A 15,212-nucleotide genomic window follows, 5' to 3' on the forward strand; every position below is an offset into this window, starting at 1 on the left:
ATTTTTATTGAATAAATACATAGCCCATGAATACGGTCATTTGTCTTTGCTTCACTGCGTTTTCTTAGTCTTCGCCTTCTCCGCTGTCGCGGGCTCCGAATAAAGCCAAACAACTACAAAGGCCAGGAATCCCACGATAACAGACCAAAGGCCAGCGATCCAGACCCAGCCGCCGGTAATCTTCCAGCTGCGCGGATACTCGTTGTGCGCAAAGTGGCGGACCGTGACCTCGTGCTTCTCCTCGATGTTGGTGAGGAAGGGCCGTTTATAGTTGACGCGGAAGGAGAAGATGCCATGCTGGTCAGGAACAGTGAACCGGGTGCTGAAGATGGTGCTATTCGGTGTTGTTGCAGACTGTTGTAGGTTAAGACGGTGGAATGGGGATAGCATGGTGAATTCGAGCTGGATGTTGTCGTTGACGGGAACCTCGAAGGGAACATAGCCATCGTAGTTATATTCAGAAATTTCGATGGAGAAGACCTGAGCAAGGTTAGTGCGAGCAGGATAGTGAAGAGAAGCACGTACGGTCTCGTTCTTGATTCGGTAGATGTTAGGGTTCAGATCTTCGGCTGTGAGGTCGTCCTTCGCCAGGTGATGCTCAATCTTTCCGACCTTGAGAACACCCGTCTCCTTGAATGTCCACGCGGTCAATTGCTTGGCAAATTCCTGGTTGACAGTTTGGACCTCTTCACCACTGGGTGCTTTAACGGTAGCAGAGAACCATTTGTCCTGGAGAGTCTCCACGGAACCAAGCACAGTGAAGCGGGCAGAGTTTCTGGCCTGCATGGCTGACACTAGGGCCAGCTGGGAACCAGTCGCAAAGACGTCTTCAACCGATCCGGTGTCCTCCTTTGGGTTGTAGCTGTAAGCCGTGGCGGGCGCGCGCAGAATAGGTGCGAGAAGCGAGTTGTCACCAAGGGTGTGAGGGCTGGCGCTTGGAACGGCAACAACACCCTCGCCCGAGAAGAACTCCTTGGTGTCATATCTGAGCTTGCCGGGGCGCTCGAGAAGAAGGACATCGTGCTTTTCTGAAGCAGAGAGGGTATCATAGTTGAAGTGGTCGACGGTAATGGAAGAACGATCGGTAGATAGGTGGAGGTCAAACTCCAAGAGAAGAGAGCTAACGGCGCTGGGCGTAGTGGACTTTCCGGAAAGTGCAAGGAGGATGTTACCTTCGCTATTGAGGAAGTCGACGAGGTTCTTAGGGCTTAAGGAAGGTCCAAAACCTGTACATGAAGGTCAATTGGCCGTCAATCTGTAGCGCATCAGGAGTCTATGGAACCTTTCGATTTGGGAGGAAGAAGGAGGACATGGTCATAAGCTCTCTCTCCGAGTTCGAACAATGAAAGCTGTTCATTCTTAGGCGATTCGAAGATGAGGTTATACCCGCGAGCTGCCAGACATGCAATTAGCGAAATCTGAGCAACAAATAACTTATTTCGTGGGATTGATACCTTCCAGATCTCCCCATAGCGTTGAATATAGCCCCTTCTCTGTGGCATCCTCTAAAACCACAAGCAATCGACTCCCCGAACTGCTCAATGCATTGACAGCGGCCAAGAAGCCGAACAGCAAGAGAGACGAACACCACCGCATCATCAAAGAGCTTTCCGCACAGCGGAAAGAGTAACGACAGGAAAAATGAACCACCAGAGGAAACGAGAAAAACAATTGCAACCGGTGTTGTTCGAAGAAGTATAGTTAGCTAGCCTACGTAAGTCCAGCTCGAATTGGCGACGTGTTTGGACCGAGCGCCAAGACCTCACTCTTCCCAGACCCAGTCGGTACAGTGCCAGTGCCGCCTTTGCAGCTAAACTTCGGCCCGGCTTGTCGTCACTTTCAACCTCCATTCTCTCCTCGAAACACGCAGCCTGCGCGCAACTGCTCTTAGAGCTCCCTTCCTGTAGGATTCAACCGCCTTTTCGTCTCCCGACTCATCCAATTGACCTTCTCTCCAAGAAACAGTGCACTCCGCACGGCCGACTCATCCCGGAATCCGCAAATTCTTCGACAGTCGCAGCCATGTCTACCCCCCAGTTCTGGTCCACCCCGCTTCGCTATCTGCGCTGGGCGTCCCACGAGAAGCCCGCCATCTTCTACTCCCTAATAGTTGGCGCTACCGGCCCAGTCATGCTTGTTGCCCTGCCTCCTATCCGACGATTCTTCGGTGACGTTGATCCGGAGCCCATTCCCCTCACATACCCAAGTGAGTTCCAGATCTCGAGTCCCTGGATACTCCAGTTGAGACTTCTCTTGAATCTATTGATACTGACGGTTTGATCTCCCCATGCAATAGTTCCGCAAGGACCCCGAGTTATTCCGCAGGGATACGACGACGAATAAACTTGCCAACACCGCGGGTAACGGATGAAGATGAAGGTTGTTTGTCGGTTTAGGGTTGATATCACTATATTTGCTGTTCCTTAGCTGGGAAATTTGATATTGGTTGTTTTAGAACCACCGCATACCCATCACACGCACACTCGGGCCGTTTAAAGGAGATAGTTGAGAGGTAGCTAGGATGTGTTGAAGCACGGCTGGCCGCGAGCTAGAGCTAATCCTCTTCTTAGAATTATCGGCAAGTACGGACATCGTGTTTAGGCCTTTTAGCGACGTCTCGGCTCTCTGGCTGAGATCTACAATATATTGTAAATGAAAAAGAGCTATAGATCTGGTAGGAGAATATCAGGGTCTTCCGTTTCCTGTCCGCTTTGAAAAATCGACATCGCACCACGGTATCTAGTTCGCTCTCTGAAGAGGCTGAAAGCAATGGTAACGTCCGCTATCGGCATGGTCTGGTGTGCTACGCTGGTCAATCGACCGTACAAAGAAACATAACATGTATTGCCTTCACACATAATCAACGCCTCGATACCTCTAGATAACGCCACCGTGGATGAAAAGCATGAGAAAAAGAATGCTTATAAGAACATCATGAAAGCTCACACATAGTTGCTAAAACTAAGACATAGGTTCGTTGCACCCATTAATACCTCTCAACCCAGTGCTCAGAGAAACGCCATACTTCCGTCGTTGCCATGCTGCGCGTATCCTCCGCCATCAGTCAGTAGAGGCACATCGAACATATTCAGACTGCCTCCTAGGTTGGTGCCATCGTCAAACTGTGTCTGCGACTGTGTTTGCGCCTGGTAAATGCTGTTGGTGTCGGTAATTTCAGATATCGATGGCAGGGACCCCCCGTTGTTAAGAGACGGTGATGAGAAGCCCACTGTGTTGTCCCATATCAGAGTGGTATCCGTAGATTGTTGGTTGAATGCGTTGAAAGTGAACATGTTAGGGTTATCGTTTTGCAAACCGGGATTCAGCGGGTAGTTATTGGCGAGGTTGTTATTGAAACCTACCATGGCGCCGGCGCTTGCCCCGCCCATGTTAGGTATTGGCGCAGAAGGGAAGAAGGTGTGGTGGGTATTGCTATTGCTAGGAAGAAGCGCCATAGTATTCCTGAAATCTTGAACTTGTGATCCTATCTCACCTCCGAAGGTCGCTTTAGCTGGTGGCATTTCTGCCTCGCTGACATTACAGCAAGTCAGGTACGGAAGTTCGCCCAGGATGGCGGGATCATATTTAGCGTGACTGACAAGCAAGTCACTGACTAGGCCTTTCATGCCTTTCTTCAACTCGTTGAGATCTTTCTCCAGTTCTCTTAAACCCTTGTTGCTGCCAGCATTGGCTCCGAAGGACGCGGAGAACTGGGAAATGTCCTGATCAAGCTTATTTAAATAGAAATCTCCCCCTGCCGCGATTGCGCGGTAGAATGCCGCTCCTCCATCTGGCGCATGATGGTTGCGGCCTTCTGCAAAGGACTCACAAAGCCATTGCTGGTAGAAAGTCAGCGCCATCCACCCGAAGTAGTTGCTTGTTTCTCGGTATTGAGGGCTATCTGAGCGTGGACGAGGCAAACTGTTCACGATCCGCAACTCGATGGTCTTCTTGACGGCGTTTAGGTCATGGATCTTCCGAATGCATAATGTGCGGATGTTCTGAGGTAGTAATTCACGGTCACTTTCCTTAATGAGACTCCATTTGCCTATCAAATGAACCATGGACTCCTGAAAGATAGGTGCGGACTGGATACGGACCGCGAGGGTGACCCAGTCAATGGGATTTTGCGCGATAACCCGGTACAGCTGCTGGTCAAAGCTGAGGAGGGTTTTGTTGATGGCGGGAAAGACAAGCTCGGCGGACTGCAGTTCTTCCGCCAGCTCGGCCAGTGCCTGACAGTTTTCTAGTATTGAATTGTAGCCATCATTGTCTAAAACCGGGGGCAGATCATAGAAGATTTTAAACACATTTGACCAGATATGGCGGGTCTTCTCCGGCCATACGGGAAAGGAACAAATGCTTGTCTCGTCAATCGCGCACTGGGGATCGTAATAGCTCTACAGAAACTTTTGGTTAAGATCGAATCTTTCAATCATTAGTGTTTAGGCGCAGCTACTTGCCTGAATCTCCAGCATTCCATATTTATGAGCAGATGAACCAACTAAATTCATGTTGACACAGCGTGAAGAAGCGTTGTTTTGCCTTGGTGATGCAACAAAAGACTGGTCACTTTCAATAAGGCGCCTCAATATCTGTGAATGCCTGCCGAGTATGGAAGATTGAAGCTGGTAGATGTCCGGCAGCACAACTATCTTGACATTACCGTCAGTGAGTTGGGGAAAGGTTCCTGGAGCCATAATGAGGAGTGTTGGACATATCCCCTGGCGATAATGTTTCGCTTGGAAAACGGGAGGTTGTAAAGAGCGAGGATGCAACTCCAAGACATCAGCAGAGATAGTGCTAATGAACCGTCGAGCAGTTTGAAGAAATAACAGTGGAGACATGCAGAGAAGCAAACTATGAGTGAATAAATAAAGGAGGAACAGAGGTGCTGTGTTGAGCTCATTGAAATTAGACACCTGATCCACCTCTTGAGTGAATTACATACAAGCGGATGGGCTAAACATTGCAGGAAATGAGCAGATTTGCAAGGGCCTGGAATTCTGGGCTCGTGCTGTGTTTCATCATAGGATGCAACAACTTGAAGGGTTTGAGATAAAGGACGAAGAGCTGAAAGTATGAGCAGAGACTTCCGAGATCACAAGGAGAGCCTAAGCAGGAACTCGAGACACAAGTCTGAAGCCCGTAGGCAGATTTTCCAATCAACTGAAACACTGTTCTCAAAAGGTCTGACTGACAAAACGCCATATATGCTCGTATCTACATCACTTTATATCAACGCCCACACTGCCTGGGTTTATTCCAACCTCTCAGGCCAAACACATCGTGACAACAAAACGCCCCTCGAGATAAATTAGAATGTACCGGAAGAACCGCAAAGCACCGCTGGGAGTACACCATGAGGAAACCAAAACAGAGCGGAGCAATTGCCGAGAAGACAAGATATAAAAAACATAAGCGGCCGTGAACATCACGATGAACTAGCCAAACAGCCACCTTTCATAGCATCACAAAGATTTGGTGGATATTTTATTAAGACGCCAATGTGGTCTTCCATGAAAGCGAGAAAGGAACACATCCAGCGGAACCAGTCGACGCCAACGGAGACACTCGGCAAAAACAATCACATGACGCCCACAACGTCCTGGTAAATAGAGCAAGGTCCGGTATTCTAAGGTTCGCTTCCCCAAGGCTGCAATCTGGCCCGAAACAATGATTCAAGCACACTTTTTTCCGGCATGATAATTCCTGTAGGCATAAAAAAGAGATCCATAAAGGCTCCAGGGTATGAGCGACAGAGGGAAAAAATCTCATGGCGTAAAATTCATTAAGCCCGCAGCATCTCCTGTTTAGGAAACGCAGGCATCGGTATCAGACAGACACCTGGTGCTCGCAGGGAGCATTGGAATCATTCTTCAATTACCGCGTTCGGCGGGGAGCCTCTCTTTCTCTTGCTGGCTGCGGCCTACTGCGGTCATATGTGGACTCCGGTGTGTATCTGGGCTCCATTCCTATCCGTGGATCAGGGGCAGTGGTAGCAGGATAAGCCATTCCGGTAGTAACAGGAGAATAATCAGAATCGGCATCATATCCAGGACCGGGGTACCGAGGGGCATTGTTTCGCCCATTCTCGAAACCATAGCCAGAGCTGGCGTAAGTATACGAAGGGTGGACCTCAGAAGTCACAGGAGGCTGGGTTGGAGCACTGTACGGGATATGTTGAGGGTATGGGGGCTGGCCAGATCCAAAGCCCGAGTGGTTTGAAGGATATGACGGAGCATTTGAGTATGACGGACTTGAAGTTGCTGGGTAGCCAGATTGGTGATACTGCTCAGAATACTGCTGCGGCGGAGCAGCGTAGGTTGTAGGAGGAGAAGGGCCTTGACCGTGGGACATTTCAGGGTGCATGGAACTTCCCATGGAGGTTGAGTAGGTTGGTGTAGCCCGGCTAGGTTGAGAGTAGCTGTAGTCCTGGATGTAGCTGCCGCGGGGATAACCTTGGTCAGCACGACTTCTCACGTCTGCTTCCCAGCGGGCGGAGTCCGCCTTGAGATCAGCAATCATTTCCTGAAGACAAAGATGTTAGTTTGCCTTCCCAAAACGTTTAGTTTGGAAAGGAGCATACTGATGTGAGGTTTCGATAAGCGCGAATAAAGAATCCCGCGCGACCCTATTCGCATGTCAGTAACGAGACCTCGCTTGTTTCATTCATCGAGGCCAATCTCTTTGGCATCTGCACGCGGTCGCAGTCAAAGGATCAGGGAGACGGACATTGTGGTTTCCAGGTCTTACTAAAGCATCATTTCCAAGGTAACGGCAGATGTCGGCCTGAATTACTTCTCGGCTAATACCATCTCCGGGGATGAAGTATTCATTCTGACGGCTAGTCATCTTGTCCAGGGAAGAGGATCCGGTATTTAATTAAACAAGCTGGAGAATCCAAACGGCCAAAGGAAGTCCAGGAAAAACGGAAGCCGGAAAGTCCAGGTAAATGTGGCGACGAGCGAGATCAATATCCGGCTGTTCTTCAAGAACAAGGCAAGCAATTATGAGGCTGAAGCTCCAAGACTGATAGATATATCAAATCTGACTTTTGATTTGATAAGTTCCCAAGTGGATTAGAGGCGTGAAGCTGGTGTGTCCAGGAAGGGTTTATGGCTTTCCAGGCGATAACGAAAAGAAAGAAATCCCGGTGTATAAATTCTTGTCCACGGTTGTCTGGCAGGCAGATAGATATGTGATGATCCTTGGGAGTATCCAGCAGGAAGACGGCCGGGAGATTGATGTAGAGAGTCGAGGTGACAACGAAGAGGCCACGAAACAGGATAACGAGGTGAGAGGGAGATGACTAGAAAGAGGGGTTTAAGGGGATTCCAGGTTTCAAGGCCGTTTGTCGTTTCCAGTGATGGTTTGTACAGATTATGCAAGCTGGGAGCTGGTGATAGCAACCAGAGCAAGGATATGAGTGAGTAGTAGGAAGAGAGGGAGGGAGGAAAGGAGATGAGAAGTTGGAAGGAAGAGACGAGCAGCAGCGAGATAAGAAGGGAGGGCTGAAGAGCGAGGCTGCGAGGGGGGCGAACAGAAAAAGGTGGGAGACTCAATCTTGTGTGGGTTTGCGCCTGTGCTCCGGCAACTGCAGGGATTGATTGGGCTGTTGGGCCGGCTTTGGGCTGCTGGCCTGTCTGGTGCCACGACTACGGAGGAGATGGCTCCACATCACACCGCAACGGCAGCAAAGGCATCAAAAGACAACGCCAGATTCTGCATGCATGGCCAAACGAATAAGGCTTAGGCGCTTGGCCATCGAAGACCGTCGACGCCGGTGGTCCACAGCTTGCTCCAGCGCTTGTGTCGCGATGCTGTCTCTTCCCGTTTTGCTGGTCATTATTGGATAAGACCCAGCCTTGAAGATCAGCAGAATATCATCTAAGCTACGGGGTATGTCTCGAAATAAGCGTACTATTCACTAACTATCAAAAGGACAATAGACTCGGTCTGGAACTGATTCTATGGGAAGATGGTGGGAAAGTGAAAGATCTGGGTGCAGATAGAGAAAATAGCTTCCTTTTTCCGTATCTCGAGGTCAACAACATAATAGACAATGAGATTTTGGCTAACAGCAGACAGATCGCCTCGCCTATTCGATGACTATCTTTGCCTCACTTGGTACCACAGACAAGGCCTCTGGTCCATTTGCTTTGTTCACCCAGCGGTAGCTGCCCAGCCTTCGGTTAAGGCGAAGATTTTGTGCTGGGGACGCGTCGTCGATTGTCCAAAAGCAACTCGTATCGAGAGCTAGTCTTTGCTTCTTTTCGCTCTCGATGGCATCACAAAGAATGTATTAGGGGACAAGTCGCGTCTAGCATGACTAGTTGTCTGAAGTAGTCTGTAGGTACTTCGCTAAACTGCGGGTTACGTGATGGGGAAGGTGTCACCTGTCCCTTGACGGCTCAAGAAGAATTCAAGACTTCTTCAAACGTGTAGAGCCATAGTCTATACTGCGATTTAGAATGTTTCACGTCTTTCACTGGATAAAGATTATCGCTTTTTTGATGTTGGGTGGCAGCAAATTTTCATGCAGCTAGTGACGTACTGGGACGAGATCTTGGGCGTTGGGCAGTCATGCGTGTGGCGGCTTGGGCATTCGTCAGACGTCAGTTGGAAACTTTCCTCCATTTGCTAATCTTCTGCCTCAGTGCAGATGCTGCCCTACCTTGTACCGGGTTCCGACAAATTCAACCGTCCACTTATCAATTCGCTGATGTTTATAGATGTCGAAATGGTCACGAACCAGGGCTTCAGTCCGCCTGGGCCGCCCATATCCTTGGGTTCCAGCCTGGGTCTCGCACTGTCATTGGGACATGGTTCAATCGCATTCCCACCAGGGTATTCTTTTTAAGTGGATGCGGAATCTTTAAAAACCTAACCACTGGTTGTGCGTCGGAACTTACCGCAGCTTTATGGTTTTTTCAATGACGGTAACCAGCGTTGCCACACAGCACCGAGTGTGAATTATGAAATACTCCACGAAGACCAAGACAATTCAAAGGAGCTTGAATAGGCGTACGGGTTCGGTGAGAAGGCCGGGTTTGACCGGCCTGAAATAATCCGGCGTTAGAGCGAGATTGCAGATGACCTTGACCTCTCATCCTTTCTGCTGGTTTACCGTGATATCAGTATTCCCACACCGGGTCAGCTGGTCAAGTTTGGTCATTATCACCAGCGCCATCCATTACTCACAACGGAGACCTCCAAGTTACACTCTCGCGAATACTCTATACAAGCGCACGGCATATTTTGACAGAGCCGTTGATGGTCCGTTAACATAGAGCCAGGTTGCTGGTGCGCATGTCCACTAGCAGATTGCCGATGCTTTCTTGACTGTTTGAGGCCGAAGCGCGCTGCTAGGTGTTGTATAGCACCACATATAATGTCTTCTTTCCACGTTCCAAGAAACCTTGTTGTCTGACGTTTTCATCCACTCAACAGTCGCAGCGAAAGATAGTAGACGTGCTTCGTACGCTTCGCTGTTTCGAATAGATGGTGTCCACCGTCATCAAGCCGGACTGCAGCATTTGACTTCCCCCAGCGTTCTCGAGCTCTGATACGACTGCCAGCAGCTTAGGCGGCAGCCACGATCAACGAACCGCGACAGATTGAAAAACATCCCTCAGCGTATTCACTTGATATGGGCAATGGGCTACGCTGGAGATTATCGAGGGACTGTGCACTTTTTAGGAGTGGCATATCTTACGTCGGACCCAGATATCTCTGATGGCGCAAAGGGATACCGTAGCCTGTGCTCCGCATAGACATCATCAGCTGCTCTTTCAGCTTGCTCGCCTTCCCTCTGGAACTCGCTATTTCGCAACGATTAGTCGTGCAGCTTCCGCGATACAGTGAAGCTATCATATCAAGCTCCGCTGTCTCTGAATTTTAAACACCCTTGGGTGTGCAGCAGACATGAGCAAACATGATTAGTCATCAAAATTTGGTGGCCATCTTTGCGTTCAAATGATGAAATGCAGAGTAGTGGATATATAACAGTAGTAGTATTTTTGAGTGCGGCGGCAATCTCATGTATCTATTCATCCCACTCATTATGACACCACGTAGTACGGATTGCCTGGGTATTGAGGAAGGCATACTGTAATTGTATGCGGACGGAGGAACGGCCCCGGCCGCGCATTCCACCGCGACATGCCTTCCCTAAATAACCCTCTTTTGGTCATTCTTGTCTTCTTGAAATATACTTGCCATGCAGTATGGCTTGCAATGGACTGGGGCTTTATATTGAAAGGACCATTCGGCCGCCCATTTCATGTTTCGTGCTGAACGTGAATATAATTGTTGGTCGTAGAGAAGGCGCTGAGGATCTACTGCATCGTACATGGCTAAGCAAAAATATATATAAATCTGTACCGGTCTCAGCTGGACTTCTGCAATCCCATGCATTGTCTACCTCGAGTACGTCCACGTACAGAACGGATACTCAGGGCAATAATATCTACTGATCAAAGTCTTTAGGTACAACTCTGTAGGCAGCGACACACCCGGGCCCCCAGGCCCGTACCATGCTGGGGTACCAGCACTAGCCCGATTAGGCGATCCGGAATCCTGGCTGGGCCCCAGAGAACCCGCAACGACAGATGATCCGCAGAATTTAGTAGCCATGAATTTCAATTCGATTGCAAAGACCATCTGCAACTATGAGATTTAACATCTCATGCTTGCTTTAAGACGTGCTACTCATCAGCAAAGTATCTCCGCTATGGGTACTCCGCTGCCACTATCGAAATGCTGCTCTCCCCAGAACCACCGGGCTCGCCTTCGAACTCATCCAACGATTCCTTGAAACGTCATTCCCGCTACACCTACCGTCACTTCCAGCTTCTCCGACAAGCGTCCCCCGCCTCGCCGCTCCGCGTAATAGCACACATCGACCTCGATGCCTTCTACGCACAATGCGAGATGGTCCGGCTAGGGACGCCGCGCGAGAGGCCGCTTGCCGTGCAGCAGTGGGACTCGCTCATCGCGGTCAACTATCCGGCGCGCGAGTTCGGCATTACGCGGATGATCAGCGCGAAGGAAGCGAAGGCCAAGTGCGCGGATATTGTCCTTCAGCATGTTGCTACATTTCGAGAGGGCGAGGGCGGCAAGTGGGCGTATAGAGAGGATGCGTGGAAGAATATCGGGACGGACAAGGTCTGTCTTGATCCGTACCGAGCGGAATCGCGGAAGATCCTAGGGACGATCAAGCGAGAGTTGTCAAAGTGTTATTCCGAGCTCAATGGTGATTTGTCAGGGTTGGGATCGAGCAGTCAAATCAGGTTGCAGGAAGCGCTTGTTGAGAAAGCGAGTGTCGACGAGGTCTTCATTGACCTTTCTCCACTGGTTTTCGGGGTCCTACTCCAGCGGTACCCCGAGCTGCGCGAGAAGCCGCATGGAGACGATCGGGTTGCGCCGCTGCCTTGTCCGCCAACAACTGCGTTGGAATGGGATACAGAGGATTGCTTAGTTGACCTTGATGAGAACGAGACGGAGGTCGATGACCCGGACTGGGACGATGTTGCCATGCTAATCGGCGCTGAGATTGTTCGATCCGTCCGAACGGCCGTTTGGAATTCACTCAGCTACACCTGCTCCGCAGGCATCGCGAAAAACAAGATGATGGCGAAGCTGGGCAGTGCAATGAACAAACCCAACAAGCAAACCGTCGTTCGCAATCGCGCGATCCAGAACTTCCTCAGCGGCTTCAAGTTTACCAAGATCCGGATGCTCGGCGGCAAACTAGGAGACCAGGTCACTGCAATGTTTGGAACAGAACAGATCAGCGAACTCCTTAAAGTATCGCTTGAGCAATTCCGCGCTAAGCTGAACGACGACACAGCAGTTTGGTTGTACGGTATTATTCGTGGCGAAGATAAAAGCGAAATCAACCCCAGGACGCAAATAAAGTCCATGCTTTCAGCAAAATCCTTTCGGCCGAGTATAAACACCCTCGATCAGGCAGATAAATGGCTTCGTATTTTTGCGGCAGATATATATGGTCGCCTTGTGGAAGAAGGCGTCCTTGAGCACAAGCGGCGGCCGAAAACCGTTGCGCTGCACCACCGGCAAGGTGCGCAGGTTAAATCCCGGCAATTACCAATCCCCGGGTCAGCTACTATTGATGAAGACTTACTCTTTGAGCTTGGAAAGACATTGCTCCGACAGATTGCTGCAGATGGGGCTGCATGGCCGTGTGCGAATATCTCATTGAGTGTTGGCGGATTTGAAGACGGGACGTCTAAGAATCAGGCAATTGATGGCTTTTTGATACGCGGCGACCAGGCGAGGAACATGGCGTCTTCGTCCTCGAGTCGGGTTCACGTGGCGGATGAGATACTCGCAGAACACCAACCGATTGAAAAGCGAAGAAAAGTCGAAGATAGCGGGCTAAGACGCTTTTTCAACAAGCCATCAGAAACGGACGGGCCAGGCCACTCCTTTGAGAAGGGTCATACGGCAGACACTCCCGACGTCAATGTTGACGATGCACAACTAGATGATCATGCTGCGTCTGACGGTGAGATCGAGCAGGTACATTCAACAACTTTTAGATGCCCTCGTTGTGGTAGGGACATAAATTCTGGCGAGGAAGACGAGCACAATGATTGGCACTTTGCAAAGGAACTTGAAACTCAGGAAAGACAAGCAGCCAGGAGTTCTCAGGCAGCTCAACTACCGAACAGAGCGGCTTCAGGTTCCCGGTCAAAACCTGCTCGCGGCGGGCGGGGAGGCAAATCGGAGAAGGGTCAAACACGACTTACGTTTGGATGATTAAACGTCCTAGAGTCTACTCGACAAGGTATAGGCGCATCGTCAAGCGACCTCTTTAGCTGTACATACCTTCGTGGACTCATTTCCGCTTTATTAAAACTTGTCTGTTCCAGTTCAAGCTATTTCTAGAACAACGAAATCAGTGCAGCAAGCCGTCTTCTTTGAGCTGCTGAACATATTCCAATACGGATTCGCACTTGCCTTCTGCAGTCGCCGACCCCATTCATGGAGATGATACCCGCAGCTCACACCGCAACTTATCGTGTTCTTGATTAGGATGCCAGCGATGGTCGTGTCTGACGCCGAGGTCCTTATAGCAATCAATGCAGTACTGATTGGCAATCCGCATTTTATGGTAATGACGCAGTTAAGTCACCCATCGGGAAGGTCAGGCCGAACCAGTTGACCTCGTGTACAGCGCCCACGCCCCAGACGAGGGCAGGGGTCCTGGCAGGAGGAGGAGGAACGCCGTGTAGAGCCAGACATGTTGTTCTGATTCCAGATTTCGTTGTTTCGGCGGGCTTGCCAGAGGATGAACTATACAGAGTCGGTTAGCAGCTTTATTGAAATTTTGGAATTGGGGCAATGCGCGTACTCTTAACCACCCCGAACAGACACCAGACATATGAGAGACCTCAAATACTAGTAGAGAAGTTATGGAGAATATGACACGATTAGCGATGCAGTACCGTTCAGCACATTAAATAAACACAGTATAGCCCTGTCCATGAACCCCAAAAGACAACGATGGGAAAAGAAAAGAAGGCCAGGGGTCGAAGCACCATCCGTGTCTTCCGCCGATGAATCAGCTCAATGTTACTACTCTTATTTATCGAAATGTGGTCTTTTGACGACTCCCACGGAAGCTGCGTTTTTTCACCCCTCGCAAACACTATGAAGGATATTGAACTCTTCGAGAGGACAGTGGCCGATTTGAAACCCTGGAGGAAGAAACCTCACTAGTGGCTAGGCCATGGAGAACGATCAATTCAATATAGCATGAGCAGCTTACCATAGGTATTATCTGAGATGGCGGATTAGTATGCTTTCGGTCATGGACGGGTTGCCATTACTGGCTCTAGACTTACAGGGCTACCCATCCTCACTTCTGGTCACCCACGCATTGAGAGAGGCCAAAACAAAACTGGCGCAAGCTGTTGTCTCAGAGGGATCGACTTTCGTACCGTGAAAGTACCAGAAAGGGATTGATTCAACCTTATGCTTGTCGAATGCCGCCCAAATTCAGAAACAAATGCTCGCCTAGGAAGGCGAGCTGTTGGAATACCTTGACTAGATGTTTGCAATAAAGCGCAGCCAAAGCCACTTTCAGTCTCAGAGAATTAGGAATTCAATGGTGCGCAGAGACGCCTATCGCGGGGCGTAAATTTGTTCTTCCAGATGGTCCAGAGTATGCCAACCAGTACCAGCTATCATGAAGTCATCAGGAGCAAGGCGTCCGTTTCATCCTCTGCCCATGATTATCGGGGTTGAAGCAGAGTTTGTGGTGAACAATTTCACTACGCCCCGACTTGGAACAGTCTCGACCAACCTGCTATCACTTTCCAGACAGGCCTCAAGGTTGACCCGACGGTAGAACTCATCGGTAAGGATTATAGACTTCGATCTGCGGATGACGAGCGGGAATACAGGAATTGTGAGCATGATGTTTCGACCGTGAAGGAATTTGCTGACTGGAGAACGTGCGGGCAATTTCGAACCGTTGCAGTTTGGATAGCACTTGTGTAAACACTTTCGTGATGAAGTAACCGTAGCTGCTGCTGAGACGATTGTCAAGGACTGTGCAATGCTGAAGATGATGCGGGAGGACTAGTTTTAGGTAGAATTAAGCACTTGAGGTTAAGTGAGGGGTCCAAGAGAGTTTCAATGTTTCAATCTGGCGGTTTGCTGCTGCTTTGAGCAGTAACACCCCGTGAGCTAGCGCATTCTCTCCCAGTACCTAGAATGAGCAGAATGAGCAGAAACTACCAAGACCCCAAGCATTTACCCCGCACTACATGATATCAAAGATAACAATGCGTCTTCGCAAGTCCGGACTCTGTTCCTGTGTGCATGAATCGATCTCCTTCAGAGTACTAACACGATCCATTCCAATGAATTTCATCATGGCCCATGACAGGCTGCGAACGAAACGAACAAAAACCGGATTCCTTACCTGTAAGCGTAGTCAGTCATTCTCTGAGCGTCTGCTGACCTTCCGATGTTGTAGGTAGAAATCGTCGAGTGAATGCCATTACTACTCAGAATGGCGATCAGTGTATTTGGCCAACTGCAAGTGAGCTCTCTGATCGTTATGCAAGCCAGCCTCAGCCGTCGTCAGCTCCATATGCCTCGAGAAACAAATCCTTGACGGGCTAGAAGGGCGATTAGCCTAAGCTCGAGCCATCCGTCTCTTAGTCCAAGCTGAA

The 15,212-nt window shown here is 49.8% G+C and overlaps 5 protein-coding genes across 5 annotated transcripts; 2 read left to right on the forward strand and 3 right to left on the reverse strand.

Annotated features, from left to right (window-relative positions):
• Positions 1 to 42: 42 nt before the first annotated feature.
• Positions 43 to 1,710, reverse strand: BDW70DRAFT_130615 (dolichyl-diphosphooligosaccharide-protein glycotransferase). Its single transcript, XM_073735842.1, has 4 exons — positions 1,455 to 1,710; positions 1,283 to 1,393; positions 526 to 1,226; positions 43 to 480 (listed from the first exon to the last, which is right to left on the reverse strand). Exons 1-4 carry the CDS (start codon positions 1,597 to 1,599, stop codon positions 52 to 54), a joined length of 1,386 nt encoding a protein of 461 aa, XP_073598591.1. The 5' UTR covers positions 1,600 to 1,710; the 3' UTR covers positions 43 to 51.
• Positions 1,711 to 1,831: 121 nt separating this feature from the next.
• On the forward strand, positions 1,832 to 2,703 carry BDW70DRAFT_130616 (NADH:ubiquinone oxidoreductase subunit NDUFA3). Its single transcript, XM_073735843.1, has 3 exons — positions 1,832 to 1,903; positions 1,966 to 2,206; positions 2,297 to 2,703. The coding sequence occupies exons 2-3, from the start codon at positions 2,023 to 2,025 to the stop codon at positions 2,341 to 2,343; spliced, it is 231 nt and encodes a 76-aa protein (XP_073598592.1). The 5' UTR covers positions 1,832 to 1,903; positions 1,966 to 2,022; the 3' UTR covers positions 2,344 to 2,703.
• A 305-nt stretch (positions 2,704 to 3,008) lies between these two features.
• BDW70DRAFT_148199 (uncharacterized protein) lies at positions 3,009 to 4,514 on the reverse strand (the record flags this gene model as incomplete). The annotated part of the gene is made up of 2 exons (XM_073738833.1): positions 3,009 to 4,400; positions 4,464 to 4,514. 2 exons carry the CDS (start codon positions 4,512 to 4,514, stop codon positions 3,009 to 3,011), a joined length of 1,443 nt encoding a protein of 480 aa, XP_073598593.1.
• A 1,088-nt stretch (positions 4,515 to 5,602) lies between these two features.
• Positions 5,603 to 6,968, reverse strand: BDW70DRAFT_120809 (putative transcription factor RfeG). Its single transcript, XM_073734762.1, has 3 exons — positions 6,736 to 6,968; positions 6,590 to 6,634; positions 5,603 to 6,531 (listed from the first exon to the last, which is right to left on the reverse strand). Exons 1-3 carry the CDS (start codon positions 6,853 to 6,855, stop codon positions 5,884 to 5,886), a joined length of 813 nt encoding a protein of 270 aa, XP_073598594.1. The 5' UTR covers positions 6,856 to 6,968; the 3' UTR covers positions 5,603 to 5,883.
• Positions 6,969 to 10,658: 3,690 nt separating this feature from the next.
• Positions 10,659 to 13,473, forward strand: BDW70DRAFT_130629 (DNA-directed DNA polymerase eta). Its single transcript, XM_073735844.1, has 2 exons — positions 10,659 to 13,323; positions 13,382 to 13,473. Exon 1 carries the CDS (start codon positions 10,762 to 10,764, stop codon positions 12,784 to 12,786), a length of 2,025 nt encoding a protein of 674 aa, XP_073598595.1. The 5' UTR covers positions 10,659 to 10,761; the 3' UTR covers positions 12,787 to 13,323; positions 13,382 to 13,473.
• Positions 13,474 to 15,212: the final 1,739 nt, after the last annotated feature.

Source organism: Aspergillus foveolatus (genome assembly GCF_047715535.1).
Source record: "Aspergillus foveolatus strain CBS 279.81 unplaced genomic scaffold BDW70scaffold_9, whole genome shotgun sequence".
Taxonomy (NCBI): Eukaryota; Fungi; Ascomycota; class Eurotiomycetes; order Eurotiales; family Aspergillaceae; genus Aspergillus; species Aspergillus foveolatus.